Source organism: Schistocerca cancellata, chromosome 5 (assembly GCF_023864275.1).
Source record: "Schistocerca cancellata isolate TAMUIC-IGC-003103 chromosome 5, iqSchCanc2.1, whole genome shotgun sequence".
Classification (NCBI taxonomy): domain Eukaryota; kingdom Metazoa; phylum Arthropoda; class Insecta; order Orthoptera; family Acrididae; genus Schistocerca; species Schistocerca cancellata.
Window position 1 is genome coordinate 299,389,486 of NC_064630.1, and position 22,695 is coordinate 299,412,180.

General features: G+C 43.4%; 1 protein-coding gene across 2 annotated transcripts in view; it reads right to left on the reverse strand.

Annotated features, from left to right (window-relative positions):
• Positions 1 to 22,695, reverse strand: part of LOC126187876 (DDB1- and CUL4-associated factor 5) — a 101,913-nt gene that overhangs the window by 48,473 nt on the left and 30,745 nt on the right. For both annotated transcript variants that reach the window (XM_049929208.1, XM_049929209.1), the window contains exons 6-8: positions 14,509 to 14,789; positions 14,312 to 14,430; positions 1,974 to 2,099 (exon numbers count right to left, since the gene is read on the reverse strand). In XM_049929208.1, the coding sequence (XP_049785165.1) occupies positions 1,974 to 2,099; positions 14,312 to 14,430; positions 14,509 to 14,789 (526 nt within the window). The remainder of the gene's footprint in view (positions 1 to 1,973; positions 2,100 to 14,311; positions 14,431 to 14,508; positions 14,790 to 22,695) is intronic.

Consider the following 22,695-nt stretch of genomic DNA (forward strand, 5'->3'; position numbering starts at 1 on the left):
TGTGTGTGTGTGTGTGTGTGTCGATTGCTGACAAAGGCCTCGATGGCCGAAAGCTATAATTGTGGGAATTTTTTTGTTACCGCAACTTCGCATCTCCGTTACCAGTTGAAATTAAGCCTTACTATCTTTACATATTCCTTACTTGAACTAAATGATACTCTCGCTTGCATGAAAAACAACAGGGTTGCCTGCTTGCCCAATTTACTGATTACATAGACACTTTTGATTCTGTAGCCCTTTGCATTTTGCCAGTCATTGTATTATGTTTTCAAGGGGTTTCCAGAGAATAGTTTTTGAATAGTTAATCAAGAAATTTTGTCTACCATATTTAACTGGACACACTCCCACCCACCTTCCTGCTCCAGAAGTGAAATTGGTTAAAATCTCCAAGACTGCTGCTCCCATTCAGAGTACAGCAATTGCCGCTAATGCACCATTCACAGTTATGAGGATGGGTAATTCGTAAGCTAGTCAGTTCTGGAGAGAATGCTGTGTTTCCAGAGATCTACATCTACATCCATACTGCACAAGCCACTTGACGGTGTGTGGCGGAGGGTACTTTGAGTACCTCTATTGGTTCTCCCTTCTATTCCAGTCTCGTATTGTTCGTGGAAAGAAGGATTGTCGGTATGCCTCTGTGTGGGCTCTAATCTCTGAGTACTTGGGGCTCTTTGATTAACTTAAGAACATTCTCCATGATAATTCATCTGATATCCACTCTCAGCAGTGCCAAATCTCCAGAGGTCAGCGAAGATATCAAGTGTGTGCCAAGTCATACCATATTTGGAAATGGCATTTATAACAGAGTTGCATTCTAATTGTAGTTTTGTTTCCATTTCATTTCTGTGTGACGTGTGTGATATTACACAGCTGTTGTTAAGTCAGATAAAAATTATATGATACAGTCACCCATAAAGTAAGTTTAGCAAAGACCACATACAGAAAGCAAACATAGCTGCAAATAAACATTTACTGGAGCACAAACAGCAATTGATCAGTTAGTTACTTTCCAACATATTCAAAACTGGAATTCAGAGTTGTCATACCATGAGATCAAATTATGTATTTCAGTTTCATAAAAATTGACTGCCTTTGATTGGAGACAGTGGTCAATGAGAGCCCTTGGCAACTTTTTGTCAGTGGAAAAATGTTAACGAAGAAATTTCTTTAGATGGAAGCAAAAAGAAAAATGGGATAAATAAGTCAGGACTTTAGCATCGGTTACCAAATATCTCCCAGCACAACACAAACAGAAATATGCTCTGTGCTGAGTCATGTGTGACGGAACACTGTCATGAATCAGCACAATACCTGCACCACGCATCTTGTGCGCAATATTATGACTCATTTATGAGTGATCAGGATCAAAATTTGTGCAGTAAATGGCTATGGAGTTCTGTAACCATAGCGATGGTTCTCCATAATGCGCTGCCTCACCGAGAAGCAGCAAGGAAGATTACGGTTTAACATCCAATCGACAATGGCCATTGGTTTAGCCATTAGAACACTAGACTGCAGCCCTGTACGTTCCAGATTGAGTCCTGGACAGGGGATTTTTTCTAGTTCCAGTCCCTTCACAATGGCCCCAGGTCCACCCACCCTGCTAACAAATGAATAACAGGGCTTTTTCCTGGAGGTAAAAGGCACTGGAGCAATTGGCTCACCACTATCCCCTTTCTAGTGCCACAGCAAAGAAAGGCTGCACTCTTCCTGCAGTCAGGCCAACAGCCCAGACACCAGCTTGCCCTGAGGTCATTCAATATGGGACACACTAATATGCCACGAATGAGGTATTACACTCTAGACAATGCAATGGCCTCCCATTCCTTCCCAATATGATATATTTGGAGCTTCCACTCATGTTGTGCTTAACTATTAGAAGAAGATTGAAGTGCAAGATTTAAAATGTGTAGCTGTGCATATCATTTTTATAAGAAAATTTCCCAGACACAATGACAGACTATTGTACTCACCTGCCCAGTCCTCAAAACCAAATTGATATACTCTTCATGAGTAAAAACTTTTCGTTGTTTGCCTCCTGCCTGACAGCCTTCAACAAGACTTCCTACAGAATCTGGCAAAGGATATGGGCTCCAGAACTGAAGCAAACAGAAAGAAAGCACAGTGTGTAATTGTAGCAGAACTGCATTTTATTTACTGAAACTTGTAACTGCCATAACACGGGTAAATTCAAATAATATTCACTACCTTAACAAATATTTTTACAGTGTCCTCAAATATTTTGATGATAGATGATAAATACAAGAAACTAGTGTTGATAAACAATTGTATCAAATGTCCTATACAATAAAAATATACACTAAACACAGTGCTGACATTCATGACTGAGAAATGATAAGTGGTTACACATTTCATAAAAGAATTTCAAATGAGGTTAAAAGCCAGTTATCAATTTCATTTTTACCATTATTGTCAACATTACTCATATAAATTTTAACATTTCGTAAGATACTTCTCCTAAAAAGTGTGACAAAAACTTGAAACAAGTAACTCCTGTTTTAATACTTTTTCGTACAGTACAAGAAAATCTTACGTAAATTAATACCATACTTTTGGGTCAATATATCATTGTGCCCCCCATGAACCACGGACCTTGCCGTTGGTGGGGAGGCTTGCGTGCCTCAGCGATACAGATGGCCGTACCGTAGGTACAACCACAACGGAGGGATATCTGTTGAGAGGCCAGACAAACGTGTGGTTCCTGAAGAGGGGCAGCAGCCTTTTCAGTAGTTGCAAGGGCAACAGTCTGGATGATTGACTGATCTGGCCTTGTAACAATAATCAAAACGGCATTGCTGTGCTGGTACTGCGAACGGCTGAAAGCAAGGGGAAACTACGGCCGTAATTTTTCCCGAGGGAATGCAGCTTTACTGTATGATTAAATGATGATGGCGTCCTCTTGGGTAAAATATTCCGGAGGTAAAATAGTCCCCCATTCGGATCTCCGGGCGGGGACTACTCGAGAGGATGTCGTTATCAGAAGAAAGAAAACTGGCGTCCTTCGGATCAGAGTGTGGAATGTCAGATCCCTTAATCGGGCAGGTAGGTTAGAAAATTTAAAAAGGGAAATGGATAGGTTAAAGTTAGATATAGTGGGAATTAGCGAAGTTCGGTGGCAGGAGGAACAAGACTTCTGGTCAGGTGACTACAGGGTTATAAACACAAAGTCAAATAGGGGTAATGCAGGAGTAGGTTTAATAATGAATAGGAAAATAGGAATGCTGGTAAGCTACTACAAACAGCATAGTGAACGCATTATTGTGGCCAAGATAGACACGCAGCCCACGCCTACTACAGTAGTACAAGTTTATATGCCAACTAGCTCTGCAGATGACGAAGAAATTGAAGAAATGTATGATGATATAAAATAAATTATTCAGATAGTGAAGGGAGACGAAAATTTAATAGTCATGGGTGACTGGAATTCGAGTGTAAGAAAAGGGAGAGAAGGAAACGTAGTAGGTGAATATGGATTGGGGGGAAGAAATGAAAGAGGAAGCCGCCTGGTAGAATTTTGCACAGAGCACAACTTAATTATAGCTAACACTTGGTTTAAGAATCATGATAGAAGGTTGTATACATGGAAGAACCCTGGAGGTACTAAAAGGTATCAGATAGATTATATAATGGTAAGACAGAGATTTAGGAACCAGGTTTTAAATTGTAAGACATTTCCAGGGGCAGATGTGGACTCTGACCACAATCTATTGGTTATGACCTGTAGATTAAAACTGAAGAAACTGCAAAAAGGTGGGAATTTAAGGAGATGGGACCTGGATAAACTGAAAGAACCAGAGGTTGTACAGAGTTTTAGGGAGAGCATAAGGGAACAATTGACAGGAATGGGGGAAAGAAATACAGTAGAAGAAGAATGGGTAGCTTTGAGGGATGAACTAGTGAAGGCAGCAGAGGATCAAGTAGGTAAAAAGACCAGGGCTCTCAGAAATCCTTGGGTAACAGAAGATATATTGAATTTAATTGATGAAAGGAGAAAATATAAAAATACAGTTAATGAAGCAGGCAAAAAGGAATACAAACGTCTCAAAAATGAGATCAACAGGAAGTGCAAAATGGCTAAGCAGGCATGGCTAGAGTACAAATGTAAGGATGTAGAGGCGCATATCACTAGGGGTAAGATAGATACTGCCTACAGGAAAATTAAAGAGACCTTTGGAGATAAGAGAACCACTTGTATGAACATCAAGAGCTCAGATGGAAACCCAGTTCTAAGCAAAGAAGGGAAAGCAGAAAGGTGGAAGGAGTATATAGAGGGTCTATACAAGGGCGATGTACTCGAGGACAATATTATGGAAATGGAAGAGGATGTAGATGAAGATGAAATGGGAGATACGATACTGCGTGAAGAGTTTGACAGAGCACTGAAAGACCTGAGTCGAAACAAGGCCCCTGGAGTCGACAACATTCCATTGGAACTACTGACGGCCTTGGGAGAGCCAGTCCTGACAAAACTCTACCATCTGGTGAGCAAGATGTATGAAACAGGCGAAATACCCTCAGACTTCAAGAAGAATATAATAATTCCAATCCCAAAGAAAGCAGGTGTTGACAGATGTGAAAATTACTGAACAATCAGTTTAATAAGCCACAGCTGCAAAATACTAACACGAATTCTTTACAGATGAATGGAAAAACTAGTAGAAGCCGACCTCGGGGAAGATCAGTTTGGATTCCGTAGAAATACTGGAACACGTGAGGCAATACTGACCTTACGACTTATCTTAGAAGAAAGATTAAGGAAAGGCAAACCTACGTTTCTAGCATTTGTAGACTTAGAGAAAGCTTTTGACAATGTTGACTGGAATACTCTCTTTCAAATTCTAAAGGTGGCAGGGGTAAAATACAGGGAGCGAAAGGATATTTACAATTTGTACAGAAACCAGATGGCAGTTATAAGAGTCGAGGGACATGAAAGGGAAGCAGTGGTTGGGTAGGGAGTGAGACAGGGTTGTAGCCTCTCCCCGATGTTATTCAATCTGTATATTGAGCAAGCAGTAAAGGAAACAAAAGAAAAATTCGGAGTAGGTATTAAAATCCATGGAGAAGAAATAAAAACCTTGAGGTTTGCCGATGACATTGTAATTCTGTCAGAGACAGCAAAGGACCTGGAAGAGCAGTTGAACGGAATGGACAGTGTCTTGAAAGGAGGATATAAGATGAACATCAACAAAAGCAAAACAAGGATAATGGAATGTAGTCGAATTAAGTCGGGTGATGCTGAAGGAATTAGGAATTAGGATTAGGAAATGAGACACTTAAAGTAGTAAAGAAGTTTTGCTATTTGGGGAGCAAAATAACTGATGATGGTCGAAGTAGAGAGGATATAAAATGTAGACTGGCAATGGCAAAGAAAGCGTTTCTGAAGAAGAGAAATTTGTTAACATCGAGTATAGATTTAAGTGTCAGGAAGTCATTTCTGAAAGTATTTGTATGGAGTGTACCCATGTATGGAAGTGAAACATGGACGGTAAATAGTTTGGACAAGAAGAGAATAGAAGCTTTCGAAATGTGGTGTTACAGAAGAATGCTGAAGATTAGATGGGTAGATCACATAACTAATGAGGAAGTATTGAATAGGATTGGGGAGAAGAGAAGTTTGTGGCACAACTTGACCAGAAGAAGGGATCGGTTGGTAGGACATGTTCTGAGGCACCAAGGGATCACCAATTTAATATTGGAGGGCAGCGTGGAGGGTAAAAATCGTAGGGGGAGACCAAGAGATGAATACACTAAGCAGATTCAGAAGGATGTAGGTTGCAGTAGGTACTGGGAGATGAAGAAGCTTGGACAGGATAGAGTAGCATGGAGAGCTGCATCAAACCAGTCTCAGGACTGAAGACCACAACAACATATCATTGTGCTTCTACTGAAAAAAAGAAAAGAAAAATATATATATAGATGATGAGACTTACCAAACAAAAGTGCTGGCAGGTCGATAGACACACAAAGAAACACAAACATACACACAAAATTCAAGCTTTTGCAACAAACGGTTGCTTCGTCAGGAAAGAGGGAAGGAGACGGAAAGACGAAAGGATGTGGGTTTTAAGGGAGAGGGTAAGGAGTCATTCCAATCCCGGGAGCGGAAAGACTTACCTTAGGGGGAAAAAAGGACAGGTATACACTCGCGCACACACACACGCATATCCATCCGCATATATACGTGTATGTGTACGTGTATACCTGTCCTTTTTTCCCCCTAAGGTAAGTCTTTCCGCTCCTGGGATTGGAATGACTCCTTACCCTCTCCCTTAAAACCCACATCCTTTCGTCTTTCCCTCTCCTTCCCTCTTTCCTGACGAAGCAACCGTTTGTTGCGAAAGCTTGAATTTTGTGTGTATGTTTGTGTTTGTTTGTATGTCTATCGACCTGCCAGCCCTTTTGTTTGGTAAGTCTCATCATCTTTGTTTTTAGATATATTTTTCCCACGTGGAATGTTTCCCTCTATTATATATATATATATATATACACTCGCACACACACACACACACATATCCATCCGCATATACACAGACACAAGCAGACATTTGTAAAGGCAAAGAGTTTGGGCAGAGATGTCAGTCGGGGCGGAAATACAGAGGCAAAGATGATGTTGAAAGACAGGTGAGGTATGAGCGGCGGCAAATTGAAATTAGAAATTAGCGGAGATTGAGGCCTGGCGGATAGCGAGAAGAGAGGATATGCTGAAGGGCGAGTTCCCATCTCCGGAGTTCTGACTGGTTGGTGTTGGTGGGGAGTATCCAGATAACCCGGACGGTGTAACACTGCGCCAAGATGTGCTGGCCGTGCACCAAGGCATGTTTAGCCACAGGGTGATCCTCATTACCAACAAACACTGTCTGCCTGTGTCCATTCATGAGAATGGACAGTTTGTTGCTGGTCATTCCCACATAGAACGCTTCACAGTGTAGGCAGGTCAGTTGGTAAATCACGTGGGTGCTTTCACACGTGGCTCTGCCTTTGATCGTGTACACCTTCCTGGTTACAGGACTGGAATAGGTGGTGGTGGGAGGGTGCATGGGACAGGTTTTACACCGGGGGCGGTTGCAGGGGTAGGAGCCAGAGGGTAGGGAAGGTGGTTGGGGGATTTCATAGGGATGAACTAAGAGGTTACGAAGGTTAGGTGGACGGCGGAAAGACACTCTTGGTGGAGTGGGGAGGATTTCATGAAGGATGGATCTCATTTCAGGGCAGGATTTGAGGAAGTTGTATCCCTGCTGGAGAGCCACATTCAGAATCTGATCCAGTCCCGGAAAGTATCCTGTCACAAGTGGGGCACTTTTGGGGTTCTTCTGTGGAAGGTTCCGGGTTTGAGGAGATGAGGAAGTGGCTCTGGTTATTTGCTTCTGTACCAGGTCGGGAGGGTAGTTACGGGATGCACAAGCTGTTTTCAGGTTTACAAATGTCTGCTTGTGTCTGTGTATATGCGGATGGATATGTGTGTGTGTGCGCGAGTGTATACCTGTCCTTTTTTCCCCCTAAGGTAAGTCTTTCCGCTCCGCTCCCGGGATTGGAATGACTCCTTACCCTCTCCCTTAAAACCCAAATCCTTTTGTCTTTCCCTCTCCTTCCCTCTTTCCTGACGAGGCAACCGTTGGTTGCGAAAGCTAGAATTTTGTGTGTATGTTTGTGTTTGTTTGTTTGTCTATCGACCTGCCAGCGCTTTTGTTTGGTAAGTCTCATCATCTTTCTTTATATATATATATATATATATATATATATATATATATATATATATATCTCTTCAACATTTGCAATGCCTGAAAGGCAAATCGTCATGGTGTTTTTATCAGTTAGCACTGGCAAAAGAACCTGAGCCTGGATCTCACGATTATAATAGAAAAACACAAATAAATCAACTTTGTTTAAGTAAGATATTGCCTCTTTATACTCGCTTGACTGATGAATCACTGCTAACAAGATCTGCTCAATGTTTAACACAAACTGCTCATGAGGGTTTACACAGCATTATATGGAATAGGTGCAAAGAGAGTAAAAGCAGCGGCTTCTAAGACTGTTTGTGAATGGAATCTTGGCTCTCACAGAGTTATTTCAGAAATCATGACAAAATTAGGACTCAAATATGCATATCGCACAGCACGAACAACAGGACAAAAGGTCAAAATAATATTGAGCAAGCTGAAGTGCAAAATTCTACAAAATACAAAGAAGTTCGTCGAAAACTGACTTTGCCAAACATCAAAGAGAAAGAGCTATACTTAAACATGATGATCTAAGCTATGGCAGGTGTCATTTTGATGTTTCTGGGTATTCTTCACACCTATACAGTGTGCGTGTGATGTAATATATAAACTGAAAATAAAGAATAAAATTTTCATACGTATCTAGTCATCTTTTATTTATTTTTCCTACTTACTGGGATAAACATAATATAATGTCACAGTACTTCTATTTTACACTAAATTCTTGTCATATAGTCTTAGAAAACAGAATTTTTATAATTTATCTACACTTTTTGTATGTGTATAAGTGTTAAAAAGATCACTGTACTTATTATTTCTTCAGAAAAAAATCAAAATAGCCTAAATGGAAAAGTGCTATTCATCTGTCAATTTTAAAAATCTCTGGCTAAAAACATTTTGGTGAATACATTCTGCGATAACCAACAACTCCACATATGGATTTGAAAACAATATTTATTTTTTCAAAAATCTAAAATTCAGAAGTGATGTAAAAAATTTTGTTTAGCAAATAGGATTTAGCCACTGAATTCAGCTTGCCAAGATATGTTATTAAACAAATTTTCAGCCTTTTGTATTTTTTTATGACTGGGTTGAAATTTCACTGGTACCTCCCCTTAACATTGATTTTGTGAGTGTGGTTTAGGTTCAGAAAATGAGTGTGTGGGGATATCAGTGTTGGTTACATTAGGTGCATTTCTAACTAAGGCGATATGCGATACGATACACAGTGCAACTCTCCTTATGACACATAAGTTACCCGCATTGACAGAACATGTAGAAAAGCAGTAAAAGTGACTTAACTGATTTAGGATGGCAATGATACAATGCCAACATGCATCTTTAACACATCACCCAGTGCAGCAGGAAGTGCTGGTTGCTGTATACAACTTTGTCATAAGAAATAAAGATGTGTCTCAAGAAAAATTGTTTTATCTAACTGAATCAAGGCTACACATGTTCCCTCCACTTAGTTTCTCAGTAAAGCTTTTACTTCTCGCATACAAAATAAAAACAACAGTTTTTAGATTTGCATGTGTACTCTGCTCAACAGTTTCTCATGAAATTCTAAATTATTTTGATGCTTCACCTATAGGTAAACCACCAGACATATTTTGAAAAGTTTTCAGTGAAGGACGTAGTCACTGGTCAGTTTAGGTTCGGTGCACTTTAGGTCACACATTCCTGCATACAAAATATAGCTAACTTATCAAAATTGTTTTCAACATTGCAAGGAGAGCCATACCTCTTTTTGTTCCTGAAAAAAATACATGAGATATTTTGGAGGTTGTCCACGACAAAGCTGGCCACATGCAAAGCTGTTGCTGCCTGCAGTAGCCTGCTACATGGAGTGAAGAGCAGCCTCAATTTATTTTTTTCATACACTGCAATACAAACTGAGGCTGGAAATGAAAAACTTACTGAAATGAAAAGACAGTTGGAGTCATCAGGTGATGATGCTGTCTGGTTGTTTCTTCTGTCTATGCTCCTTAATTTGAGACTTTGTGACACATGGGTGAAAGATCTAAAAGCTACATTCCTATTACTTCTGAATGAGCAGCTGAATAAAGAGAAGAAGAACATGCTGAGATTTTCCTAGTCATTATGGGCTGCTTCCATTCCTTCAAACACAGAATTCGTCACCCACTGCTACAACACCAATGGTGACTGATCTCCCTTCGAAACCAGCAACATTTCTGCTAAATACTCTTCAAGCTGAACTGTATACTACTTTATAAAATTGAAAAATGGTAGAAATACTATCCTAGCTTTATTAATTTGTAACCATAATTTATATATGTATCACACTGAATGAATTACCATACTAGGTGGTGTAAAAAAGCTATTAATGGTGGCATGTTTAGTGTCACTGACAACTTTCCCTAACTTACCTTACTGAAATAAGTAGTTTCATGGAAGGAGAAACAGTAAGCCACAATTTGTGTCCTACTTTGTCAGAGAAGCTGATACTAGCTGCTCCAAAATGTGGGAACCATCTAGCCTCATTCTGTAGAATCTGGGAAATTTGTGTGTTTTGTGGGAGCTCACAACAAACCACCCAAGCCCAAGTATGTTTGACTTCTGAAATATTTATTATTCTTTGGTGAGTGAATTAAAGTAACAGGCATCATTATTTTGAATGAAATTTGTTTTGTTGTGAGAAAGTTATCACAGTATGTGCCTACAAATTTTGAGGATGCACATTTGATCCTCAGAGCACATTGCATGTTTTTAATTAACTTCTCTTTTGTTTTCTCCTCACTAAATATATTAACCTTTTTTAGAGAACACACACTCACTCACTCACTCACTCACTCACTCCCTCCCTCCCTCCCTCCCTCCCTCTGCACTGACCGTTTCTCCCCCCTCCCCCCAAAACAAAATAAAATTAATTTTATTGAAAATACCAATACCTACATTTACTGACCAACTTTATTCGCTTCCCAAGGATTAAAAACCATTGCAAGAGATGCCATTCAAAGACACATATGCAAGTAAGTTATTGGTGACGTAAACAAATGCTACAATGGATCAAAGTCACCAATCTAGGAAACTATTATGTAGTGCGACTGTAATGTGCAAATAAAATTTCCTTATTTTCAAGTGTTTTAACGATTACAAATTGTCTGAAACAGATCTTGAATCACTGATTTTTTTAAATCAGGAGGATTGTGATAAAAAACATTTTTACAGGAATAACTTTTGGGTGGCACCTGCCTAATGTGTCACAGCTGTCAAAATTGTTGGGTCACACAATTTGTTCACTCTATTTGGCCATGTAGACTCAACTGTTTGTTGAGGGAAGATAATTGTGTTACACTTGAAAAATATATGACACATATAACTGAGAAGAGCTATATTTATTTATGAAAATTGCTACTGTGCTAAAGATTTATCTTCCAGCAGAGGCTGGAAGAAGAACACAAGACAAGCTGAGCAGTAAACTTCAAGAAACTAAGCGATATGAGGTGAATATTACATTCTGGTGTCCTGGTAGCAGGATTCAGGAAGATTTCTGTTGGAAGAGAATTAAATTGATGAAATAATGATAAAAATGCTCATAAATGAATTTAATTTTGAAGAATTGTGAATTTTGAGCAAAGCTATATCGAAAAGTAGTGTGTGTGTTATTGACAACTGAGTAACCAACAGATCATGTAGAAGAGGTGCTCAGCTAAATACACACACTAAAAATTGGCTATTAGAAGGGAATTTATTGCCCAGAAACAGCAGTTATAGTTACCAAAAAAATATACATTGTAAAAGAATATTAAGTCCATGAGTCAGATGATTGGTGGCCAACTAGCATTAAGGATGATGACTGTTTTCAACTGGCACCCAGCAACTACACAGCATCTAGTGGTACCAACAGCAGTTGCACAACTGTCTATGTCCACATGGCCTCAACAAGTTGCAATGATGAAAGTCACACATCACAATGCGGAGTTCTGATCAACAAGGTTTGGTACGCTGTGTTTAGAAAATATACTAATTTTTTTTTCATTTTTTGTTCGGTGGCATTGTGTATCCAGTAAAGTTGGAGTTAATTTGTTTTCTTTTTGGTAGAAGTAGAATTTTTCAAAAGTCAAGGTGCTAAATGAAATGAAAAGCTAGATATCAGTAGTGCTGACAAAGCTGAATTAAAGTCAACACTTAAGTTCCAGCCAAAGATAGAATACTATGTATGTTGAGACTTATTCCAATGTTATATTATAGGAGAAATGTACTCAAGTTGTTGCAGAGCATAATGAAGGAGGAAACTATTGAAAATTAAAGAAAGTGTTAGAGTTTCTATGCTTAAAATAATGAGATACAAGAATCACAGTACACAATCTGTAAGGAATTCTTAGAATACTATGAAATTATGGTAAACATAGTGTGGAGTATAAATGACCTCTTACCAACAGCCATTACCCCTCAGAGCTTCCATGAGAATTGGCAAAGGGCCAGACAGTGTGTATGTATTAATCATGTATCACAGTATTGTGAACAAAGTTTATTGAAAATAAATTCAGATCTCTATCACTTTTGGTTTCTTTATTACAATTTTTCAATTTTCCCTTTTGTTGCTACATTTTCACTAATACTCCCATGTAGAGAGGTCTGTAGTGTGTAAATAACTCATAAAAAATGGTTCAAATGACTCTGAGCACTATGGGACTTAACATCTGAGGTCATCAGTCCCCTAAAACTTCGAACTACTTAAACCTAACTAACCTAAGGACATCACTCACATCCATGCCCGAGGCAGGATTCGAATCTGCAACTGTAGTGGTCGCGCGGTTCCACACTGTGCCTAGAATCGCTCGGCCACACCGGCCACAATAAATCATCAGAAAATCAAAATATTGTAGTTTTGGAGAGGTATCATGTGAAACTTAAAATGCATTCAGCAAACTCTGAAATTGTAATGTGACACTTCCATTCTTGACCTGTATGATTTGAGATGAAATTACCCAATAGTAAGTTTGTACCACTTTCTTTTGACTGTGCTTTATAGAAATACAGATAAGGTCACATTAGAAAGGAATGAACAAAAACAAATGGTTATTGTTTTCCCGTATTAGGGTCACAATGCATGTAAGTCATTTGTTTTGAAAGACTGGGCTGTGTATTGGCTTCAGGACCACTGTAGAACACCCATTTATACGCAATGTACATAAGAGTCACACATGTAACATGTCCAGTGTATATAAAATAATAAGTTGTGACTATTATAAGTTTTATGTTGGATAAACTGGAAGGAACTTTGAAACAAGGTTAGTCCAACTGAATCCAATCCCTCATCATTTTGTGCTGATTTAAGAGAGTGCAAGAATTCCATTAACACCACCATTAAAAAACCATCACCACTCTTTGCAAGAAAGACAAAGGTAGGTTATTTAATATCCTAGAAGAAATAGATATACACACTCTTATGACAAAATACCTAGATAAAGTCCTTAACAAAGAGACAAAGATAAGAAATAAGATGTATATACCAAATATTAACAATGTTTTAACCAAATAAGTTCAGATTAGCATTTTCTCCGTTTCCCTGCATGTAACGTTAACTAAACTTAGACAAGATATGTTAGAGCATCCTTAGATCCAGGTCCAACTTTATAATCTCAGTGTATAGTAGACACAAATTTTATTACATTACATCCAGTAAGTTGTTCAGAACAGTTAACAGCAATTTTCTCATTCTACCTTTATACAACATCTCTTTAAATGCAATATTCACTATATACAAGATACGTATGCCACAGTTTTATTTAGATATGATTTCACAGAGGCAGATTTCGAAAAGCATCTGTAACGTAAGACCCTCTTCCCTGATCGTCAATTCCATGTTTTCATCCCGTACCAATGTTCAACATGACTGACCATGAAATGGGACTGTTTAGCATCTGACAGTTATAATATGTACATATGACAACCTATGAACCAAAGAGGTATGACAGATATGGACCCGACTGATCACACTGACATTGTTATAATCGAGATTTTACATGTCCATGGTGTTCTACATTTTCTATATCCACATCAATTTTAACCTCATAAAGATTTTATTCTTGACACACACATCATTTGATACACATATACATAATATATAAGGAACCTTATATTTCTGCTGTAATTTGTACAACACGTTCTTATGTTATAGGCATCATTATGTACACATTTGTTTGTTTTTACTCTGTATCACATGCAACTCATGATGATCTATACACCCGAATAGTGGTACAGCATGCCCTTTTTGCACACAGAAAGATGTCTTTTAACATAAATGTAAGGATGTTACACCAATTGAACAAATATCATTAAATGATTTAAAATTACCTATCCAGGTTTAGTGATAAAGATAAACAAACAGTTAACTTAATGTAGCTTAAAAATAGTATAAATCTAACTGACTCCCTGTTGTGCCACAAAATGCCAACCAGAGTGTGAAAGCCATTTTATTAATTTCAAGCAATAAGAATAGAACACAGTTACCTTTAATCTGATTTCACTTATTATGAATCAGTTTCTCCTACCACTACAAGAATTCCTAACCAGTTTAACCTGACATTGTAGATTCTTACCTTTATTAGTTTCTCAACACCCGAAGAAGCTATTATACAGTTTGTGGGATGAAAACGTACTTGATTTACAATTGATCTGTGTCCGTGGAGAATCATATGTGCAGTATCAACCCACTGATCTGAAAGTAGGTACAAAAGTATTAGAAGGCTAATCTAAACCAAAATACAGTAAGGACAAAATAAGTATTTCACAATACCTTCCTCAGTTGTTGATGGAATTTTCCACATATACAAATTAAAATCATCAGAACCTGACAGAACATATTGATCATCATCTCCAGCAAAGCTACAGCTTTTCATAGTGCATGAATTATAATAGCCAGGATGATCAAACTGGCATATGTGAACCGAAGAATGCACTGAATACAATACTGGAGGTAATCTGCGTCTCAGAGCCAATATCTGTGTACCAGCCTGATTGAAACGAACACTCATACAACTCTGCGACGGATTATTTCCACCAAACCGCATCAGAATCCTAAAAAGCAACAAAATTACAAATTAAGCATGCATGCAATATAAATTAAACTGCACTGAACTTGTTCATAACATACAAATGTTTTCCAGGACATAATGCTTCATCCATTCAGCACATTCACTACACTTTTAAGATGGGCAGCAAACCTTTCCCTACTATACATATAAGTTCTAATGGAGACAGCACGCAGCATTCCCTTTGGCTCTGACAATAGCATGACATGAACCACATGACACTCCAAATTGAGATTCATCTTGATCTAAAAGCTATGACTACTCAACTGTCAAACATGTGTCATGTAGATTGGCTGGACCTGCATCCAAGATAAACACTTTTCATTTGCAGTGTTCAAGATGTGCTCAATGGGACTAAGGCCAGGTAACCTGTAAGGATACACAAGAATGTGATATCAGCTGAATGTTCCTCATACTTTTCTGATAAAATTTGATTGTGACGAGGCAGTGAATCATCTTGATGAAGATACAAAATGCCAGTGAGGTGCTGGAGGTGAACAACAGGTCACACAACATCAGACAGTATGTCCCTGTATTGTTTGTTGGTGAGTTGTTAAAACAGGATACATTGCCTGGCATGGTTTTTAACATACTTGTACACTGCCACTGGCATGCCCCAATCCACTGCACAACCTTTTTCACAGCTTCCTGTGCCCAATGCGACCCTGCCAATCTCGAGTCAACTTTAGCCTTTGATACCCCCCATTGGTTTTGAGCCGTGATGTGATAAGTGACAACATTCGTTAATGAGTTGAAATTCCTAATCGTTCTGAGGTTGAACATTATGTTTAGCTGCCCTATATATCAAAATTAAATGAAAGTTGGTAGGTGTGTTTCTATATCTGGAAGATAATCTCTACACAAATGTCACAACCGTTGTAAAGGATGACACTAGTACCACCACTATGAGGACGCAAAACAGGTTTGCTTTAAATACAAACTGTAAGGGCCGTTGGCATCAGTTACCTTTGAGACTGGGCATGGTGCATAGATATTAATGAAGAAGGCCTTTACAGCAACAAAGGCATCATTATCAACACCATACTAAGTTTGAATGTAGGTGTGTAACAGGGGTATCAGAAGCTGGATGTTCCTTGTGCAATATTGTATAATGACTTGGCAGGAATGTAGCCACTGTAATGATTGCTGGCAGCAGTAATCACAAGAATGTGCAGTCGCAAGAAGACTGGACTCCAGACGACCACTGGCTCTACCAAGAGGGAAGAACATCATGTTCAGCTTATGGCTCTGGTGCATCATACTGCATCTGCAGCAGCAATTTGATTGGCAGTTGGCACCACAGTGACACAATGAACTGTTACAAATTGGATACTTCCACTACAGCCCCAAAACAGACGCCCTGTAGCTTACATTGTACTGACCTAAAACCGCAGCCATTTGGGACTTCAGTGGTGTCAAGCGAGAGCTCACTGGACAGTATAGTGGATGTCTGTTGTGTTTTCTGAAGAAACTATTTCTGCCTCAGTGCCAATGATGGCCTTGTGTTGGTTATGAGGTGGTCAGTTGAGGGCCTGCAGCCAACTTGTCTGTGTGTTACAGACACACAGGACCAACACCTGGAGATATCGTATGGGATGCAATTTCATGTGACAGCAGGAATACTCTTTTAGTTACCCCACACAGCCTGACTGTAAATCTGTATGTCAATCTGGTTATTCAACCTGTTGTACTGCCATTCATGAGCAGCATCTCTGGGGTGTTTTCCAACAGAATAACATTCACACCTACACTGTTGCAGTAACACAGCATCCTCTACAGAGTGTCAACATGTTTCCTTTGTCTGCTCAATCACAAGATCTGTCTCCAATTGAGCACATATGGGAAACTATCAGACGACAACTCCAGCATCATCCACAAACAGCAGCAACTGCTCCCTTAATCGACCAACAAAGCATAACAGGCGTGGAACTCCATCTGGCAAACCAACATCTGTACAACACAATAAATGCCCATTTGCATGCTTGCATTCAACATTCTGACAGTTTCACTGGTTATTTGTGTTTGAGAATTTCACATTTACAATTTCTTATTTTGGGTTTATATTAATCTGTGACCTAGCAATGTTACTCACTTAAATATGTTGCTGAGACAAATGTACTCCCAAAATTTCATAAATCTACATTAATTATTTTTTGATGTGTCAATCCCCCTCTCTCTCTCTCTCTCTCTCTCTCTCTCTCTCTCTCTCTCTCTCTCTGTCCCCCCACCCCCACCCCCCCCCCCAACCATATGTGGCATACAGGCAGCAAACTTCACACGTATCAACACTGTGGCATTCATAACCTGCTTTATTGGGTAGTCCCACATATCAGGTGCTCATAATTGTTTTCCTGCCCCCGACTTGTAGGCTGCCCTCGACAACAGGCATGTTATGTTGCGATAGTATTGGCCTACTTTATCAAACTGATTTTAATGGTAGCCTGTAAGTCAGGAGTAAGAAACATTTTTTGCCCCTGGAGGCAAAGAGAGAGGGAGGGAGCATGGTGAGGGGAGAGGGAGAGGGAGGGAGCATGGTGAGGGGAGGGGGAGAGGGAGGGAGCATGGTGAGAGGAGAGGGAGGTCATGGTGAGGGGGGAGGGAGGCATGGTAAGGAGAAGGGGAAGGCAGAGGGGAGGAGAGGAAATGGGAGGGCGGGGAGTCGAAAGGGGAGGGGATAGGAGGAGGAGGAGGAGGAGGAGGAGGAGGCAGGGGAGGAGGCAGGGGAGGAGGCAGGGGAGGGGGAGGGGAGGGGGAGGGGAGGGGGAGGGGAGGGGAAGGGGAGGGGGAGGGGGAGGGGAAGGGGGAGGGAAGGGGGAGTGGAAGGGGGAGTGGAAGGGGGAGTGGAAGGGGGAGTGGAAGGGGCCAGGGAAGGGAAGAGGGGGAATTCGGAGGGCAGGGAGACAGGAGGGGGTATGGGGAGGGGTTGCAAGAGAGGGGGAGGGGGTATGGGGAGGGCGTGCAAGAGAGGAGGAGGGCGTGCGAGAGAGGGGGAGGGCGTGCGAGAGAGGGGGAGGGCGTGCGAGAGAGGGGGGAGGCGTGCGAGAGAGGGGGAGGGGCGTGCGAGAGAGGGGGAGGGCGTGCGAGAGAGGGGGAGGGCGTGCGAGAGAGGGGGAGGCGTGCGAGAGAGGGGGAGGGCGTGCGAGAGAGGGGGAGGGCGTGCGAGAGAGGGGGAGGGCATGCGAGAGAGGGGGAGGGCGTGCGAGAGAGGGGGAGGGCGTGCGAGAGAGGGGGAGGGCGTGCGAGAGAGGGGGAGGGCGTGCGAGAGAGGGGGAGGGCGTGCGAGAGAGGGGGAGGGAGTGCGAGAGAGGGGGAGGGAGTGCGAGAGAGGGGGAGGAGTGGCGAGAGAGGGGAGGGAGTGCGAGAGAGGGGGAGGGAGTGCGAGAGAGGGTGCGGGGTGCAAGAGAGGGGGCGGGGTGCAAGAGAGGGGGGAGAGTGGGAAGTGTGTGTGTGTGTGTGTGTGTGTGTGTGTGTGTGTGTGTGTGTAAGTAGAAGGGATAGTGAGGGGGAAGTAGAAGGGATAGTGAGGGATGGAAGAAGAGGGACAGTGATGGGGGCGAGGGTGACAAAGGGGACACTGAGAGGGAAGGGGGGACAGTGAGAGGGGAAGGATGGGGGACAGTAAGAGGGGAAGGAGGATGACAGAGGGGAAATGAGAGGGGAAGGAGGGTGACAGAGGGGAAATGAGAGGGAAGGAGGGTGACAGAGGGGACAATGAGAGGGGAAGGAGGGTGACAGAGGGGACAATGAGAGGGGAAGGAGGGTGACAGAGGGACAATGAGAGGGGAAGGAGGGTGACAGAGGGGACAATGAGAGGGGAAGGAGGGTGACAGAGGGGAAGGAAGGTGACAGAAGGGACAGTGAGAGGGGAGAGAGGGGGACAGAGGGGGCAGTGAGAGGGGAAAGAGGGGGGCAGTGAGAGGGGAAAGAGGGAAAGAGGGGGGCAGTGAGAGGGGAAAGAGGGGGACAGAGGGGGCAGTGAGAGGGGAAAGAGGGGGACAAAGGGGCAGTGAGTGGGGAAGGAGGGTTACAGAGGGGGCAGTGAGTGGGGAAGGAGGGGTACAGAGGGGGCAGTGAGTGGGGAAGGAGGGGTACAGAGGGGGCAGCGAGTGGGGAAGGAGGGGTACAGAGGGGGCAGCGAGTGGGGAAGGAGGGGTACAGAGGGGGCAGCGAGTGGGGAAGGAGGGGTACAGAGGGGGCAGTGAGTGGGGAAGGAGGGGTACAGAGGGGGCAGTGAGTGGGGAAGGAGGGGTACAGAGGGGGCAGTGAGTGGGGAAGGAGGGGTACAGTGAGAGGGGACGGAGGTGGGCAGATGGGGGACAGTGAGAGGGGATGGAGGCAGACAGATGGGGGGACAGTGAGAGCAAGGAGGGAGCAGAGGGGGAGGACAGTAGAGAGTGAGAGGCAAGGAGGGAGCAGAGGGGGAGGACAGTTGACAACGATGTGGTGGAGGGGAGAGGAGGGGGGCAGTGAGAGGAGGAGGGTGACAGTGAGAGGGGAGGAGGGGGGACAGTGAGAGGAGGAGGGGGGACGGTGAAAGGGGAGGAGGGGGGCAGTGAGAGGAAAGGAGGGGGGACAGAGGAGGAGTGTGGGACAGTGAGGGGCAAGAGAAGTGGGACAGAGAGGATTATGATGGAAGAGACAGAGATGGGTAAGAGGGAAGAGACAGAGAGGGGTAAGAGGGAAGAGACAGAGAGGGGTAAGAGGGAAGAGACAGAGGGGGGGTAAGAGGGAAGAGACAGAGAGGGGCGGAGGGGGACAAAGAAAGAGTAAGAGGGGTGGAACAGAGAGGGGGAGGAGGGGTGAGACACGGGAGGAAGGGTGGGAACGAGAGACACACAGGGGAGGAAGGGTGGGAGAGAGACTCGAGGGGTGGGAAAGAGAGGGACTCGAGGGGTGGGAAAGAGAGGGACTCGAGGGGTGGGAAAGAGAGGGACTCGAGGGGTGGGAAAGAGAGGGACTCGAGGGGTGGGAAAGGGACTCGAGGGGTGGGAAAGAGAGGGACTCGAGGGGTGGGAAAGAGAGGGACTCGAGGGGTGGGAAAGAGAGGGACTCGAGGGGTGGGAAAGAGAGGGACTCGAGGGGTGGGAAAGAGAGGGACTCGAGGGGTGGGAAAGAGAGGGACTCGAGGGGTGGGAAAGAGAGGGACTCGAGGGGTGGGAAAGAGAGGGACTCGAGGGGTGGGAAAGAGAGGGACTCGAGGGGTGGGAAAGAGAGGGACTCGAGGGGTGGGAAAGAGAGGGACTCGAGGGGTGGGAAAGAGAGGGACTCGAGGGGTGGGAAAGAGAGGGACTCGAGGGGTGGGAAAGAGAGGGACTCGAGGGGTGGGAAAGAGAGGGACTCGAGGGGTGGGAAAGAGAGGGACTCGAGGGGTGGGAAAGAGAGGGACTCGAGGGGTGGGAAAGAGAGGGACTCTAGGGCTGGGAAAGAGAGGGACTCTAGGGCTGGGAAAGAGAGGGACTCTAGGGCTGGGAAAGAGAGGGACTCTAGGGGTGGGAAAGAGAGGGACTCTAGGGGTGGGAAAGAGAGGGACTTGAGGGGTGGGAAAGAGAAAGGGGGAGGAGGAGTGTGACAGAGAGGGGGAGCAGGGGTGGGACAGATACGGTGAGCAGGGTTGGGACAGATAGAGGGTCGAGGCATGGGACAGATAGGGGGATTAAGCGTGGGACAGATAGGGGAAGTGGGTATGGGGCCGGGAGGGGGTGGAGGGGTGGGGCAGATGGGGTGGAGGGGTTTGGGGAAGGTGGATATGGACCAAGGGAGGGGAGGAGGTAGACCAAGAGTGAGGAGAAGAGGAAGTTGACTAAGAGTGAGGAGAGGAGGAAGTGGACCAATAGTGAGGAGAGGAGGAAGTAGAGTGAGGTGAGGAGATGGATGACCGAGAGCAGGAGAACTGGAAATGTTTCAAGAGTGTGGGGAGGGGGAAGATGGTCCAATATGCTGGAAAGGATGCAATTGACAGAGAGTAGGGAGAAGGAGAAGTGCACTGTGTGTCAAACGCATGTGTGTGCAAAGCCACAGGACAAAGGCTAGTATATGTGATTCTCTCTCTCTCTCTCTCTCTCTCTCTCTCTCTCTCTCTCTCTCTCTCTCTCTCTCTGTGTGTGTGTGTGGGGGGGGGGGGGGGGGGAGGGGGGTCCAGGATCTCCTCACATACTCCTGGATCAATAGCAATTAAACTTGGCACGCAAACAGCAAATTTCACAAGTATCAGCACTGTGGGGTTTGCAATCCCCTAGGTTTAATAGGAGTGGAGGCATGGGCAAAAAGGTGTTTCCTGCCCCTGCCACATAGGCTGCACTGCATGATAGGCTTATTGTGTGGAAATACAGTGACAGTAAAAAAGTTAGTACATCTGGAAAGATGACATCTGTGATGGCAGATGCCACTTGGGGGATTGTAGATGTACTGGTAATGGTTTAAATGTCATCTGCCATCAGACAGCATAGTAGCACAGCCACCAGAGTGCCATCTGCGTTTACGCTTTAAAAGGGAATGCTTTAGGCCAGAAGGCTCAGTGGGGTGCAAATGTATGAAGCAAGCACGCAATCATGCCATGAAGATGCACTTGTGCTTCCTACAGCCATCTGGGTGTGTTTGAAAGGGGTCAAATGTGTCCTTCAGAGTGGCAGAATGGTCCTTTTGGAGAATTGGCACGACATGTAGATGCTGCGTCAGTTTTGCAACAATGCTGGTATCTGAAAACACATGAACATTTCACACCTGTAGACGAGGCTCTGGACATCCTTGCAACACAGATGCCCACCAGGATCATCCTATCATCAGGGCAGCAGTGACAGAGCATACAGCTACCACAGCACACAAAAGAGGGCTTCTGAGACAATATGTGTCAACACAAACTTTTGCAAACTGGCTATTAGTAGTGTAACTACAGGCACGCACATTTCTAGCCCATTTTCCACTCATGCCACAGCATCAACATGTATAGCTTGACTTGTGCCATCAGGGGATCTCTTAGGAGATGGTGTGGCATGTGGTGGTCTTCAGCAATGAAAGCAGATTCTGCCTGTGTGCAAGCGATGGTCGTTTGTGTGTATGGCACAGACCTGATGAGAGCTTTCTCACAAAGTGCTTTCATCCAAGATACACTGGTCCCACTGTAAGACTTATGGCCTGGGGTGAGATAAGCTACAATTCTAATTCAACTTTGGTTTTTCTGAAGGGGTTGCTAACCACCACTTGGTACATGCAGAATGTTGTCAGACCCACTCTTTTGCCATTCTAGCAATAGGAAGGTGACATGTTGTTCCAACAAGATAATGCCGGTGAAACTCAACACGTTCTAATTGACTTGCAGCAACTTCCCTGGCCAGCACAATCTCCAAACTTGTCCCCAATCGAGCAAGTGTGTGATAAGGTGGGATGAGAAATGATTCATGCAACTCGCCAATCAATAATTACTACAGAACAATGTGAATAGGTCAAGCAGTAATGGCACAGTGTATTCCAGGACAGTGTTCGCTATCTGTATGATCAACTGGATGCCAGAGTCACTGCCTGCATTGCCACATGTGGAGGCTATAAATGATAGTGTCAGCATGAGTCAATACCTGGTTCCTCATAACTGGTTGTGCTATTGATCTGTAAATATAATCATTACATGTACTCCACACACACTGTTGCAACAATAAATCTGGAGTGAACTGGAAACCTCTTAAAAGTGTGGAGATGGACTGAGACATGTGGGGGGAAAGGATGAACTGAGTGAAATGTGGGAGCAGGAGATGGACAGAGGGATTGAGGAAAATGGTGACAAAAAGAGAGAGGGGGGAGGGTGAGATGGATGTATAGAGGGGGAGGAGTAGATGGGAGGGAGGGGTACAGCAGGGAATGGACACGGAGAGGGGGCAGGACAGGATGCACAGAAAGAAAGA